Below are 14,132 nucleotides of genomic sequence, written 5' to 3'. Positions count from 1 at the left end.
TGAAACATGTCAAAAGTCCCGCAACTACAGTCAGTCAGACGTGATGTGGGCACAGGGCAGAGCAAAGAGAAGAGAGCAGCAACGCCTACATGTTGAGCTCCATCTGCAAACTACTGCTGAAATATCCGAGTCAGTGCTTATCCACCTACAGCATAGTTCAGCCCACTAAGTTTGTAGGCTTCTGCAATGCAGCTACAAAAGATACCAAGCATGCCAACAACTCAAAAAACCTTTGTTGGAAATAAAAGACTGCATCATGCATGACATTAAATGTGATTACCTTCATGTACATGTTGAGTTCAGGGATCCTGCTCTCTGCAATCTCACGCTTGTTGCCAATGAAGACCTTTCCTGCAGAAAGACAAGTTCACAATGACAAAGGGGCAGGAATACAATCAGCAGAGGTTAGATGTGTAATCTGTAAAGCAGATGTTTCCTTGAGCTTGCTTACAGTGCTAAGTCCCAATGAAAACTTGCGGCGAATAACTTAATTTTAGACCTTTTAGTCCTTTCCCTGCTTTACTGCCTCTCAATCATTTTCGCCGTCTCAATAAATTCAAAGCCCCCCTCTGGTGTTTTCAGTTAAAGCACATAGATGCACATGCACCCAAGCAATAAAAAAACATTCCTCCACTACCCCGCTGATTGACAGTTGTTGGCAGTAATGTGGAAAGATGTTTAGAAATACAGCAAAGAGGCAGCGAGGAAGAAATCTGCTCTCAGGCAAAAAAAAAAAACTAAACTTCTGAATCACTTCTTTTCCACCACTGCCCCTGCAAATAAAATTAAGTATGCATGCTCATTTATGATAACACTGCACCTTGAACCTTGACCCCTCAACTCAGATATGTCTCACAGTTAGTTGTGACTTCTTCTGCTCAGTGGATGTGAAGCATCTTTTACTGGGATTAGATAACCGGTGAGAAAAGCTAAAACAGCACTCCGATTTTCTGCATATGTATTAAGACATCCTGGTATTTTTGACACACTGAACACTTACAGAGATGTATACTATAGCTGAGTTTTTTTAAAGTGGGGTTTCATGAGGTACTTTCCAATAGTGAGTGTATTAGTCACAAGGGATCCCGCCAGCTTGACCCTTGTTGAGAAAGAAACCAGAGAACCAGAACGGAGGCTAGGCTATCAGTTGCTGCAGACAAGTTAAACTCTACCATGTCATTTAGCTAATTTGAACTCCAACTCTAAATCTAACGCTAAAGTCAGTATGAGTGTGTAAGTGTACATTTTGCAGCGCTTCACTTTGCTGTTAGAAAGCTCTTTTTTTTTGCATTATTCTCTAATGTGACACTTGTTTTCTTCCATCCTAAGTGTGATTTGTAAGATTGAAAATACAAACTTGTTGAGGTCTGTCCTTAAGAGAGAAAGAAAAAAACTTTTAAAATGCATATTTGTGGGGCGCTGGTGGCCTAGCAGTCTAAGGGCTCCACATACAGAGGCTATAGTACTCGTCCAAGAGGTCGCTGGCTCGACTCCCGGCCATGACCATGTCCTGGCATGTCTTCCCCCACTCTCTACTCCCCACATTTCCTGTCTCTCTTCAGCTTTCCTATCATAAAAAGACACAAAAGCCCAAAAATATATAACTTAAAAAAGAAAATGCATATTTGTTGAACGAAAGTCAGATCGATCATTTCTGATGCATTCCAGGTTGTCAGAAAATCAAACCACAGTTAAATTTTTCAACACCATACTGTGTAAATTCATTATCCAAACTAAATTTTTCAATCTAGCTTTTGTTGTTAGCGGCTCCTGCATGGAGATATCTTCATCAAAATATTTAAAAATCATGGTGGAGCTGCAACGTCATTATAGCAATGTGGGTTCTGCCTGCTTTTGCTCTCCATACAGGCTGTTTTTCCTGCATACATCAAAGCATGCAAAACATGATTGGCCAATACTACTTGAACTACAAATGCACCACAGATAGAAACTACAACACTTCCCATACTGAAAATCCAGACCTCTGTGTACTGACTGCACATTTTAATGTAGAGTAATAGTTTTTTGTACGGTTGTTTGTTTAATTTTAATAGATTTATTTGACCTGCTTTTGCTGTTGTCCAAATTTTTCTTCAGTCTGAAGTCTTTGAAAGTCAAACCATACAGTAACAAGGCAGCTTGACTCAGCAGCTCCACGGGGACAGCAGATGTAATTGTAACAGCTCATTTAAACCATGCATTCAATAACACCACATAGGTTAGATATTTTGATATCTGTTAGAAAATGTTACTTAATTGAAGACGTTTTTTTCAGTACATGCAAAATGAAGTTCAAAGGATGCTAGTGTAAAATGTAACAGGACAACATTTGTCCACCTCAACCAATACTCCTTTCTGCACCACACATTTCACAGTGTGAGTATTTATCTCTGACACCACACCAAGTCCAGTCAACAAGTTTTTAGTCACAGCACTGACTCTTAATGCTCTGAATCAGACCCCTCGACAATCCATCCAAGGCCGTCTGACACCGCTGTTAAATCCGATTTAGCACAGTCCTAATGACCCTCAACCACAATATCCAGCCCTCCTCTCCTCTCTCAATCTCTGTCCTCTCGTTCACTCATAAGTCACTCAATCTCTCGCAGGCACAGATTCACTCATGATGAATCACTCTCTCACTAGCTCACCTTTAACCCTCTGCTGGGACCTCACTGAATCAAAAAGCTCTTCTGACCTTGAGTATAGTTTCTGTTTCTCTTATAGCATCTGCACAAAGGTTACATTGTGATACAAGAAGCTACTATGCAGGAAAAAAATCTTGGATATTGCATGACATTGAAAATAAAATGGAATCTATTAACGGCGAAATTGAGAGGAAGATAAAAGGAAGAAACATTTTCTAATAATTGAATTTCATCATTCAAAAACAAACGGATCTATTTCCTCTGTTTTTGTTCCTACCAATCACCGACCCTGCCCTCTGTCTCCCTCCTGTCTCTCTTATTCCCTCCCCATCCTGATGAGATCTGGCACTGCAATTAAACCCATCTGATCTAATATTACCCAGCAGACTCCTCAGTGGCAGACGCTAAATCAGTTTGTGGAAAAGTAGAACTTTCCCTAAATCGAAAGTGACAATGAGAGAAACTGTCTAAATGTCGATAAAGAGTTAATGTCACAGATTTGTAAATAAAGGTTGTGGTGTGTTTGTTTGTTTGCTTTATACAGACTTCCAAAAGTTTAGCAGCCGTCCTTTAAGATAAATTATAATTCAGACAAACCACTCAATCCAGCTTCAAACGTCTTTTCACACCCTGACTTTAAAATACATTTCTGCAACCGTCTAAAATATCTGGCACACACTCTCTATGCGGTGAACCCAAACTCTGCAACACCAACAAATGCCAAGATTGAGAATCATGTGTACCTTTAGCCCATGTTTGGCAAACAACACATACAGTAAACATCAAAGGATGGATGAGGCACGAGGGGGGGAGGATGGAGCGGAGCTGAGGAAACCGTAAAGAGATCAGAGCACAGCAGCAGCTTTGTTTTAATGGTCTGGTTTGGCAGAGCTCCAGACATCACCATTGTTCACCATGAGGAGGAGAGAGATGAAGCTACTTAACATGTAGCTCTGAATACACAGCTACATGACGAGCATGTCCATGTGTTACTAATAAAGGCTCTACTTCATTATTTTGGCAATCTACTCTGTAAGCTTAATTTAAAGGACATACTTCACTACTAAACACAGTTAACACTGGATACAGCGCATGTTTAAAGTGCTGCTTGCGCTTCAAGAAGTGAACCATCTGTTGTTTAATCCAACATACTGCAGGGATAATAATGCCTGACATATTTTAAAATATCATTAGTTATTTTTAAATGATAATTGTTATATTTTTCATGAAATAAGAAATTAAACGGTATAGCATGCTAACCAAAGACTGTATCAACATGGACATGGTCTCAGTGACGTCACCCATTGGTTTCTGAAGAAGGGTTTTGAAGCCCAAGCAGTGGCAGTCCCCAAACTGAAAATAATGACTCAACATAACTTTGCCCATCTTAGACCCAAGCAAAGAAACAGTGATGCTAAAAAAATGTTGTATGAACATGTTTAATTTTTCTGTAAAAATTAGCATTTCAACATGGGTTCTAATGGAGATTCCTTGGCTTTTGCAGCCAAACTAAAGTGGACACTCAAGGTACTGCAGGGTTTTTTGCACAACCGATTGACTTAATTTTTGAACACCAGAGGTTTCTGCTCAATGCCAACAGACTACAAAATAATGATGAAGATGGTATAACTTGTTTTAAGTTACATTGTAAATGTGCATGTTAGCCTGCTGACATTAGCTTTTAGCTCAGAATACAATCAGTCAAGTCTAATAGAGACACTAGCATGACTATAGCACCCTTACTGAGTCTACTGCAGTACTTTATTTTCAAAGGAGTTATACCCAAACTAGGGATGTAAATTTCAAGTAATTTCCGTTATCGATCCTTGGAAATGTAAACGATGAATAATCGATTCATTATTTTTTTTTTTAAACGTAAACGTTTTCCATTTCATAAACAATGCCAAATGTGTTTTTTCCCCTGAATCAAATTTTCCTTCACGACACAATGTATAAAGCTGACAGTATTGAATAGCTAAGGATTGTATTGAGGTGTTCAAAATGTTAAACACGCTGAATATCAACGCGTGGAGCAGACTCTTAATCTTTGCGGACATGCAGTTATAAAAGGGAAGGCTCGTACAACAACATGGGGGTGTACTGCAACAAGAGAACTGAACAGAAACATATTTTGGACTCACAGTGTCCAGTTTTCTGTCTACTCGTTCTTATTGAGAAAAAAAAACATTTGAACGTGGTCAGCCAGAAGCAAAACCAGGTCATAATCAGTCTGGCAGCAGAGAAAAAAAGCGCTCATGGAGACCTGTCACTCAGCCGCAGCTCCCAGCTTAGCGTCTCCAATGTGCGCAACACCTATAGTCAGCTGATTCACATCAAAACATGCTTTAACCTTAAAACACCTCCATGATAGCTGAACGAAATATAAGCCACATGATGTTTGTTCCACGTGATAGAAAATCAAAACAAAAAAATGTGTTCAAGTAAGTTCTTAACAATCCAACCCAAACCACCCTGCAGCTCTCGCTACTGTGCTGAGGTGGAGTATTGCTTGTTAATAGGGATGTGGCCATTTAGTTGACTAAACCATTAAACGTCTTAACCCTTGTTAGTCAGCACTGGAACAAGATTTGAAAGTCAGTTTAACAAGTTATTAATGTTTTTATATTGTAGGGCTGAAATCCTGATCTTATGCCTTATCTCTGCTGTGGTGAAGCCATCAGTCACAGCCACAGTAAATAGCTACTGCTATGATGCTACAGTGCTCTACTATCTGGATGCAAACAAGCACAGGCGATAAAGGCATCTTGTAGTGTGGCATGGTTTGGCAGTATTTTGATGAAGGAAACAGAGATTAAGTTTTATGTAGGCTCTTTGAACCACTAGTTAATGAGTTACTTCAGAACATCCCTGCTTGTTGATTTAAAGTTTGCCTACGTGAGGTTTTCCCTGAATATGTCACCCAACAGTCAGGAGACAGTCCCTTTAAAAGACAAGGTTGACTGAATGTTTCGGCTCACATCACAATCTTTTTTAAAACCTAACCAAATAGAGTTGGTGCCTTCATCCTACCAAACCGGTTCTGTTTCAGAAGTTAACCACAAACTTGTTAAAATATTAAGTCAATGTTGACATTTCTCTTCACATGTGACTCAAACTGCAGTCCCCGGGGTGAGGTTCTGTTTCAGACCTTATCTTTACGAGCCAATCACACCAGAGCTCCTGACAACTCTATCAAGAACCAAAGTGAAGGCATTGCAGTTTTTAAAATTGAATTGCGTATAACTTATCTGTATTGGTGGTGAAAGCAGTGTAGCCCAAATCACCATGAGTGGGTCAATTTAAGGCTCACACAAACACCTCACATCTTCCCCAAAGCCATCCATTCAAAGCTTTAATTAGTGCAGATGTTGTTTTCCAGCCTCAGATAATCAACACGGACACTGATGGCAGCTCCCAGACGGACAGACTTATGGGAAAACAATGAGGTGTAGAATAAGACTGGAGCCACCAGGAACAGAGGAAGAGAGGACAAACACAGACATTCTATAATGGCTTATTTATCTCAAGGAAAGGAATTATAAGAAACACTACAGATGTAATGTTTGAGTCAATCTAAATTGCGTATACGAAACTGAAACAATTGGTTCCATGTGCGTAAACCAAGGCTCTCTTGGATCAGCCAATCACTCTCCTTACATTGACATGTCATGAACTTCGAGGGCAAGAAAATTAAAGCCCCAGATTTGTTTTGTTGGTAGTTTGTCTTCTTTCTTTAATGGAGGACAGAACTGTTCCAGCAGAAAATTATGTTTTGGTCCTCTGCTCATCATGTTGCCCACACACACCTGACTGGGATAAGCCACTTGATAGCTAAAAAGAGAGATGTATTAACCTCTGTCAACTCTCCAAAATTCTGTCTCTGTGTTTTCTTTGTAGCACTCATCTCTTCTTCTATCTATCTGCTCTTTTCTGAATACTCTGAATGTCTCATTGGATTATAATTACCTCCAGCTTTATTCTAGGCTAAGGATCCACACTGACCTTACAGGATAATTCTCAGTGGTTATGATAGACTAATGGCAGTGTAGAGTTTTTGCCAATATTGTGACAACATGTCGTTTAGCAACAGGCAATAACACATTATGAATATTCTGCAATGATTTCAAGTATTTTCAGGAAGTTGCATCAGGTTAATAAAGTTTAATAGAAGGACATTTTTAAAGATGCAGACATGCTTCCTCAATGGGACAGTTACTCGTCATGAGAGAAGTGTTGAGTTGATCCCCAGGGTGGTTTCAGATGAGGTCATGTTTTATTGGGTGGATATCAGTCAACATTATGCCAATTAAAACCTGATCTCATCTTAACTCTTAGCTCTGTTTTGTCTGCGTCAGGCTGCTGGGACCCAGCTCCCTGCGATGACAGCGTACAGTGCAATCATACTTTTGCATATCCAGAGGGAAAAAACAGTGATTGTGAAAAACTGAAATATTTTAACGAACTGTGCAACAGAGAGCTCTGCACAATCTGCAGTTTCGAAACTGTGATGCAAATGAATCCTTCATTTTCCTCCTTTGCTTTTCCTATTAGCAAACATTTAAAGGTTTTCACTTATTAAAATGACCAAAATGTATCTAGAAATGATTGTATCAGCTATCCTCAAGATTGAATTGGTAGGTCCCACCAAAATCAAGAGAAAAATTGGGCCGAATTTGGCAATTTTAATAAGTCAGATTTGACCACAAATGCTTGATTCTGTCAATCCTCTCCACTTGACTCCTTAACAAGTTCTACTCAATAATATTTGGAGAGTAGGTGTTGTGTTTGAGATATCTCACTATAAAGAAAGTTTGTTCTGCAACATTTTTTGTGCTTCACATTATCATGCAGCATCATGTTTCTTAAATATGCTGTTTTTTAAACCCTTGGAGTTTCAGCTGTATCAGAAGTAAGCTCACACGGAGCTGGAGCTGAATTATAATCAAATCTGTGCCACCCACAACAACGGTAGTTACTCTTTGTTAATGTGTTTTCAAAATTCATACCGCAAATTCAATCCTGCCTAAATCCCCTCTGAACGCTCGCAGACAAGAAAGAAAGCTACATGTTTGACTTAAGGTAACTGAAGTGACAGTTCTTTGTCTAAGGATGAAGTGAGTCTCACTTCACTTTAAAGGTGCAGTGTGTAGTTTTAGCAGCATTTAGCAGAACAGACTAGGTAGAAATGGAATCTAATATTCATAAGTATGTTTAAACAAGAGTACAATCACCTGAGTTAGAAAATAATGTTGTTTTGTCTTACTTAGAATGAGCCTTTTATATCAACATAGGAGCGGCTCTCCTTCACAGAGGCTGCCATCTTGCAACGCAATGTTTCTACAGCATCACAGAAGGGACAAACTAGTAACGTATGTGTTTTTGTATTTAGAGAGTGGCCAGGTGAAACGCACCGCTTGGAAGACAAAGAAGAAGAGAGTGGTTGTTGTTTTGCGCAAAGGAAACTAAACTGATAGATGTTTTTGATGGTATACACTTGACAAATGGAGGATCATATTATCATGCATCACAGCAGCTTGTTGTCCTCAAAGTCTCTGGTAACCCAAATCAAGAAAAGCGTTCTACCTATAATATTTATAGTCACATTTACATACTATTATTCTTCTTCTTCTTCTTCTTCTTCTTCTTCTTCTTCTTCTATTATATATATTTAAAATATTAGAATTGAACTTTAATCCATTTTTCAATTATTATTGGTTACGTTTTTGATAACATTCTAACGCTAGGATAAAGAAGGCGGGGTTAATTCGGATATTAAGACAAAATAAATATTTAACCAATCAGAAATGAAACACTGAGTCACGTTCACACATGTTCAACAAAACTACTCCACTCCTGCTCAGACCGTCTCCTGATGTCTCAGCCAGCTCCCCTCAGTGTTGTCTTAGCTGTTAGCTTGTACTGTCACGTACTGTCTGAATCTATCTGTATAGCTGTCTCTCTGCTCTTTGCACCGCTGTGATCGTGTGGCTCTGTCTGCATATCCACCGGTGAAGATGACAGCTTGTTGTCATTCTTCTATTCCCTAACTGCGGTGGATTTGGGGAAACTTTGGGACGCGGTTGAGTTGAGCCGCGGCCGAGTGGCTAAAGCAGTCCCACACATGCTCGGCTTATTTCCCTCAGGACCGGTTCACTAACTTTCCCCAGGACCGGTTCACTAACTTTCCTCAGGACTGGTTCACTAACTTTCCCCAGACAGCTCAGAGTTTAGACAAACAGCTCCTCTGTCCCCCAGAGCCGAGCTCCTCTGCGTGCACATACTACACTTCAGCCTCCGCTGCTCCAGGCATTCCATGGTTCTAATGCCTCGGAGACTACAGAGTAGTCCTGATAGAAGTCCTGATTCTGAAGTATTTTGTAACTCAGCACTCAGAGACCATTTGAAATGAATAATTTTCAGATTCTGGCATTTGTCTTTAGATTTGGAGTCAGACGTCTCAAACATGCAGCCTGTGAGAGTTTTTTCATAGTTGTGGATGTTTATTTTCACTTAGATTTTTGTTGAAGCTTGATTACACATTACATTTTGATATACTATGTGAATTTTAAATATTCCATTTACGTTTCCAGAGGCTTTAAAGGCCACCATCACTTTGCAGACAGCAGAGGTGAGAAAGAGAGCATTTCAATCCAGAATCTGACCACTAGATATCGTAAATATTCCCTTTTCTCTGCACTGTACCTTTAAAAGAACCATGCTCATTCAGACGGGTTACAACTCCTCCAGACACAGGGAGCAAATCTAGACAGCTGTCACCACAATCTCAGTCTGTCCCTGTCCATATGAATGAAGTGGAGCAGAAGAAGTGTGTGTCCTTGAAGGTCAGGGTTACAAAGTGACACAGGCGCGATGATGCAGTACAGTACCATGTTTCCTGTGCACCAGCAAAGCCCTGACACAGCAGTATCACTATACAAATGGAAACGACAGTAACCCTGGCAACTGCACTTCATCCTCACTCAACAAGAGAGTAATGCAGCACTTATTTTTAGAACTACAGTGAAGCAGTGCAACCTGAAACTGAAGTATAACTATGGAGTGGTGTCAGATACGGTTACCTCACTTTATTGATCTTGCTTCTGTTTCCAGCACTTTGTGGTTATTGTGCTAATTTAAGAAAGAAGCTGCATTTGTTGCATTGTTTCAGTGTGACCTTCTCAGTAGAGGCTGGTTGAACATTCTTAAGCTTGTTTTTCTGCTGTTTTTGGAGTCAGACCAGCATTAAATTTCATTGTTGAAAAATGAAGTCAATCCAGAAGTGCGTAAAGAAGCAGTTTCCTCGAGGCTGGCTCTTAAAGCCAAGAATAACTAACATATTGTCAGCCTGGCACAGAAAAAATACAATCTGACTTTACAGGTACTCCATTGTGTTTTACATCACAACCATACAGAGGGTGATTTGTATTACTCATTTTTTTCTATTATGTCAAGGCCAAGTGTTGTGAATCATTACGGGTGTGGCTGATTTGACTGACAGCTTGACACCATAGCAGTTTGCAATGCAGCAAGGCTCAGGCCTAAGCTCCGCCTCTTTGCTGGTTTCCAGCTGGTTTTCAGTAACTTTCATTACAGAGTAGCTGCTTTTAATGCAGTGATTTCCACTACAGAGTCGTGTCTGTTTTTACTGCAGTGACTTCCACTACAGACTCATCTGTTTTAATGCAGTGCCTTCCACTACAGACTCATCTGTTTTTAATGCAGTGACTTCCACTACAGACTCATCTGTTTTTAATGCAGTGACTTCCACTACAGACTTATCTGTTTTTAATGCAGTGACGTCCACTACAGACTCATCTGTTTTTAATGCAGTGACTTCCACTACAGACTCATCTGTTTTTAATGCAGTGACTTCCACTACAGAGTCATCTGTTTTTAATGCAGTGACTTCCACTACAGAGTCATCTGTTTTTAATGCAGTGACTTTCACTACAGACTCATCTGTTTTTAATCCAGTGGCTTCCACTACAGAGTCATGTCTGCTTCTAATGCAGTGACTTCCACTACAGAGTCACATTTATTTATTAATGCAGTGACTTCCACTACAAAGCCATGTCTGTTTTTAATGCAGTGACTTCCAGTACAGAGTCATGTCTGTTTTTAATGCAGTGATTCCCACTACAGAGTCACGTCTGTTTTTAATGGAGTGACTTCCACTACAGAGTCATGTCGGTTTTTAATGAAGTGTCTTCCACTGCAATCATGTCTGTATTTAATGCAGTGACTTCCACTACAAAGTCATGTCTGTTTTTAATGCAGTGACTTCCACTACAGACTCATCTGTTTTTAATGCAGTGACTTCCACTACAGAGTCATCTGTTTTTAATGCAGTGACTTTCACTACAGACTCATCTGTTTTTAATCCAGTGACTTCCACTACAGACTCATCTGTTTTAATGCAGTGACTTCCACTACAGACTCATCTGTTTTTAATCCAGTGACTTCCACTACAGACTCATCTGTTTTAATGCAGTGACTTCCACTACAGAGTCGTGTCTGTTTTTAATGCAGTGACTTCCACTACAGAGTCACGTCTGTTTTTAATGAAGTGTCTTCCACTACAGAGTCGTGTCTGCTTCTAATGCAGTGACTTCCACTACAGAGTCACATTTATTTATTAATGCAGTGACTTCCACTACAAAGCCATGTCTGTTTTTAATGCAGTGACTTCCAGTACAGAGTCATGTCTGTTTTTAATGCAGTGATTCCCACTACAGAGTCACGTCTGTTTTTAATGGAGTGACTTCCACTACAGAGTCATGTCTGTTTTTAATGCAGTGACTTCCACTACAGAGTCATGTCGGTTTTTAATGAAGTGACTTTCACTGCAATCATGTCTGTATTTAATGCAGTGACTTCCACTACAAAGTCATGTCTGTTTATAATGCAGTGACTTCCACTACAGACTCATCTGTTTTTAATGCAGTGACTTCCACTACAGAGTCATCTGTTTTTAATGCAGTGACTTCCACTACAGACTCATGTCTGTTTTTAATGCAGTGACTTCCACTACAGACTCATGTCTGTTTTTAATGCAGTGACTTTCACTACAGACTCATCTGTTTTTAATGCAGTGACTTCCACTACAGACTCATCTGTTTTAATGCAGTGACTTCCACTACAGAGTCATGTCTGTCTTTAATGCAGTGACTTCCACTACAGAGTCACTTTTGTTTATTAATGCAGTGACCTCCACTACAGAGTCACTACTGTTCTTAATGCAGTGACTTCCATAACAGAGTCACTTATGTTTATTAATGCAGTGACCTCCACTACAGAGTCATGTCTGTTTTAAATGCAGTGATCTCTTTTGAAAATAGTTGAAAGAACTGAAACAGGAGGAATCTTGGAATGCGTACTTGAGTCATTTTCAACACCATCCTTCATCTACATTTTAGTAAAAGCACAACTTCCTGTATTTGAATACTCTGCACTTTTGGCATGCACACTCGACCTCAGTATATTCTTAGAAATTAACTTCAAAAAGAAGGGAAACCAACTTCAAAGAGTGAGCAAACCAACATGTTAAGTGATATTTGCTCAAGTCTAAACAGAAAGCTGTACTATAAAAAAATGCACACTTTACTTTGTTTCGTGCTGTGCTACAGGATAAAAAGTAAAAGGAGAGAACGTCAAGTTTGATTTCTACATCCATGAGCTCAAAGACTGATCAAACACCAGAACATTGCACAATGATTCAATAAGACAACTCACAGCACCAAGTCAGCCAGCAGCAAGGTGCGCTTGCATGTAATCAATTAGACAGCACAGCACGTCTTTGGATGACATCACATTCTGTTGAACCTGGTTCACTCCAGGACATTTTATAGCGGCATTAACCATCACATTGAAATGAATCAGGACCTACTTTTTTGCATCAAGTGATGCTGTCTGTAGGAAAAGGACAGAACCGTGGCATACAGATCAATATATCCTGCAGGGTTGTTCTGACAAGATATAAAACGAGACAGACAGTGGGTTCTAGTCAGCCTGCTGATGCATTTTGGTTCTTTGGTCCTGTGCAGAAGTGAATTTAGCAGCTGTTTTCCAGGGGGCCTACTGAAGCCTTGCTTTTGAACAAAGTATAGCATGATAACCTGAGGCGCAAAATAGACATCTCAAAATAGGAAATCAGAGACCTGCAGTGTTTAAATCACTGGGATCAGACCCTTCCCTGTATCTTTGGAGCTGAAATTCAGGCTGAAGTCTGTTGAGCTACAGCCCCTAACAGACACGTATTTGAACAATGTGAAATCAGACACTTTGCTGAATATGCTGTCATGAGATGTCTGCGTGCTGCTGTAGTTATCAGTTCTGAAAACTCACCTGGAAGAGAGGGCAGGATGCAGGTGTTGGGACCAGGTTTGTCAGGGTCTTCAGGCGAGTATTTGAACTCAAGGATCTGATGGAGGTTGAAAAACTCTCTGTAGCGCCTGTAGATGAGATATTTACTCCCGCCTTTAGTCTTGACCTCAATCACAAACCTCTGGGAGAGAAAACAAGAAAGGAATGTGAGCTGGGAAGTGATATGAAGAAGTTTCATAAGAACAGAAAGTTGTGGTATTTTTTTTCTAAACGTACATAGTAGTCGATGAAACCCTTCTTCTCCTCAATATCAGCGATGGTGGCAGAGATGGGGATGTTGTGAGGCAGCTGATCAAAGTCGCTGAGAAAAAAGAAAGAATGTGGTTAGAATATTTATGCAACTTAAACCTCATCTAAAGACCAGCTTTCAAATTAAGCTTTTTGATCATTATTTAAGTCTGCATTTGTGCCGACAAATCATATTTTATTCATTTATTTCCAAATGATCAGCTTTTACACATTGATGTTCATAATATCCTGAATTATATTAAATATGTTAAACATTCTCACAGTAAAAGGCAGAGCCGTGGGAAGTGGCTTTAAGTTGGGGGTGCTGTAGTAAGAGGTGCAATTTTTTTTTTCTTTTTGCATTTAGGTGACTTATGCAATAGTATGCTATAGTGCACATACACTTTATTTTTATTTATCTGGTTTGAATACAAGCTTTCAAGAGAACTCTTCATTATAAATTCACAAATTTCAACTTCCATACCCCATTGTACAGCAAAGAGCATACAAGCCAAACCTGGGAAAACCATAGACTGTAAATAAAATGGACAGCGTTGCTCCATCTCTTCCCATTGTTCTGAAGCCAAAAAATCACGCTCCTGGGCGCCGCCATTGTGCAGCCAGAGCCTGTGAAGCCACTGTAAAAAGCTCCGCCCTACAGCGTAACGTCACAAGACGCTGTGTGTCCTATAAAAAATTTTCAGGAAAAAGAGGCCTTGGACACAAAACACTCAAATACTAACTACATATCACCACAGCATACGGCTGTGAGAAACATTCGTACGACGTGTATTTATTTTTTAAAGTTTGACGGATTTTTTGACCTATACTGCAGCCAGCCACCAGGGAGCAGACACACTGCTGAAAGCCTCA

The 14,132-nt window shown here is 39.8% G+C and overlaps 1 protein-coding gene across 1 annotated transcript in view; it reads right to left on the bottom strand.

Moving 5' to 3' along the window:
- ncf4 (neutrophil cytosolic factor 4) overlaps positions 1-14,132 on the bottom strand; it is a 57,444-nt gene that overhangs the window by 42,263 nt on the left and 1,049 nt on the right. The window contains exons 2-4 of the mRNA XM_034687641.1: positions 13,248-13,332; positions 12,993-13,152; positions 281-351 (exon numbers count right to left, since the gene is read on the bottom strand). Coding sequence (XP_034543532.1) covers positions 281-351; positions 12,993-13,152; positions 13,248-13,332 — 316 coding nt within the window. The remainder of the gene's footprint in view (positions 1-280; positions 352-12,992; positions 13,153-13,247; positions 13,333-14,132) is intronic.

This window comes from Notolabrus celidotus, chromosome 7, assembly GCF_009762535.1.
Source record: "Notolabrus celidotus isolate fNotCel1 chromosome 7, fNotCel1.pri, whole genome shotgun sequence".
NCBI lineage: Eukaryota > Metazoa > Chordata > Actinopteri > Labriformes > Labridae > Notolabrus > Notolabrus celidotus.
Note: the sequence above shows the minus strand (reverse complement) of the source record. Positions and strands in the feature narration are given on the sequence as shown.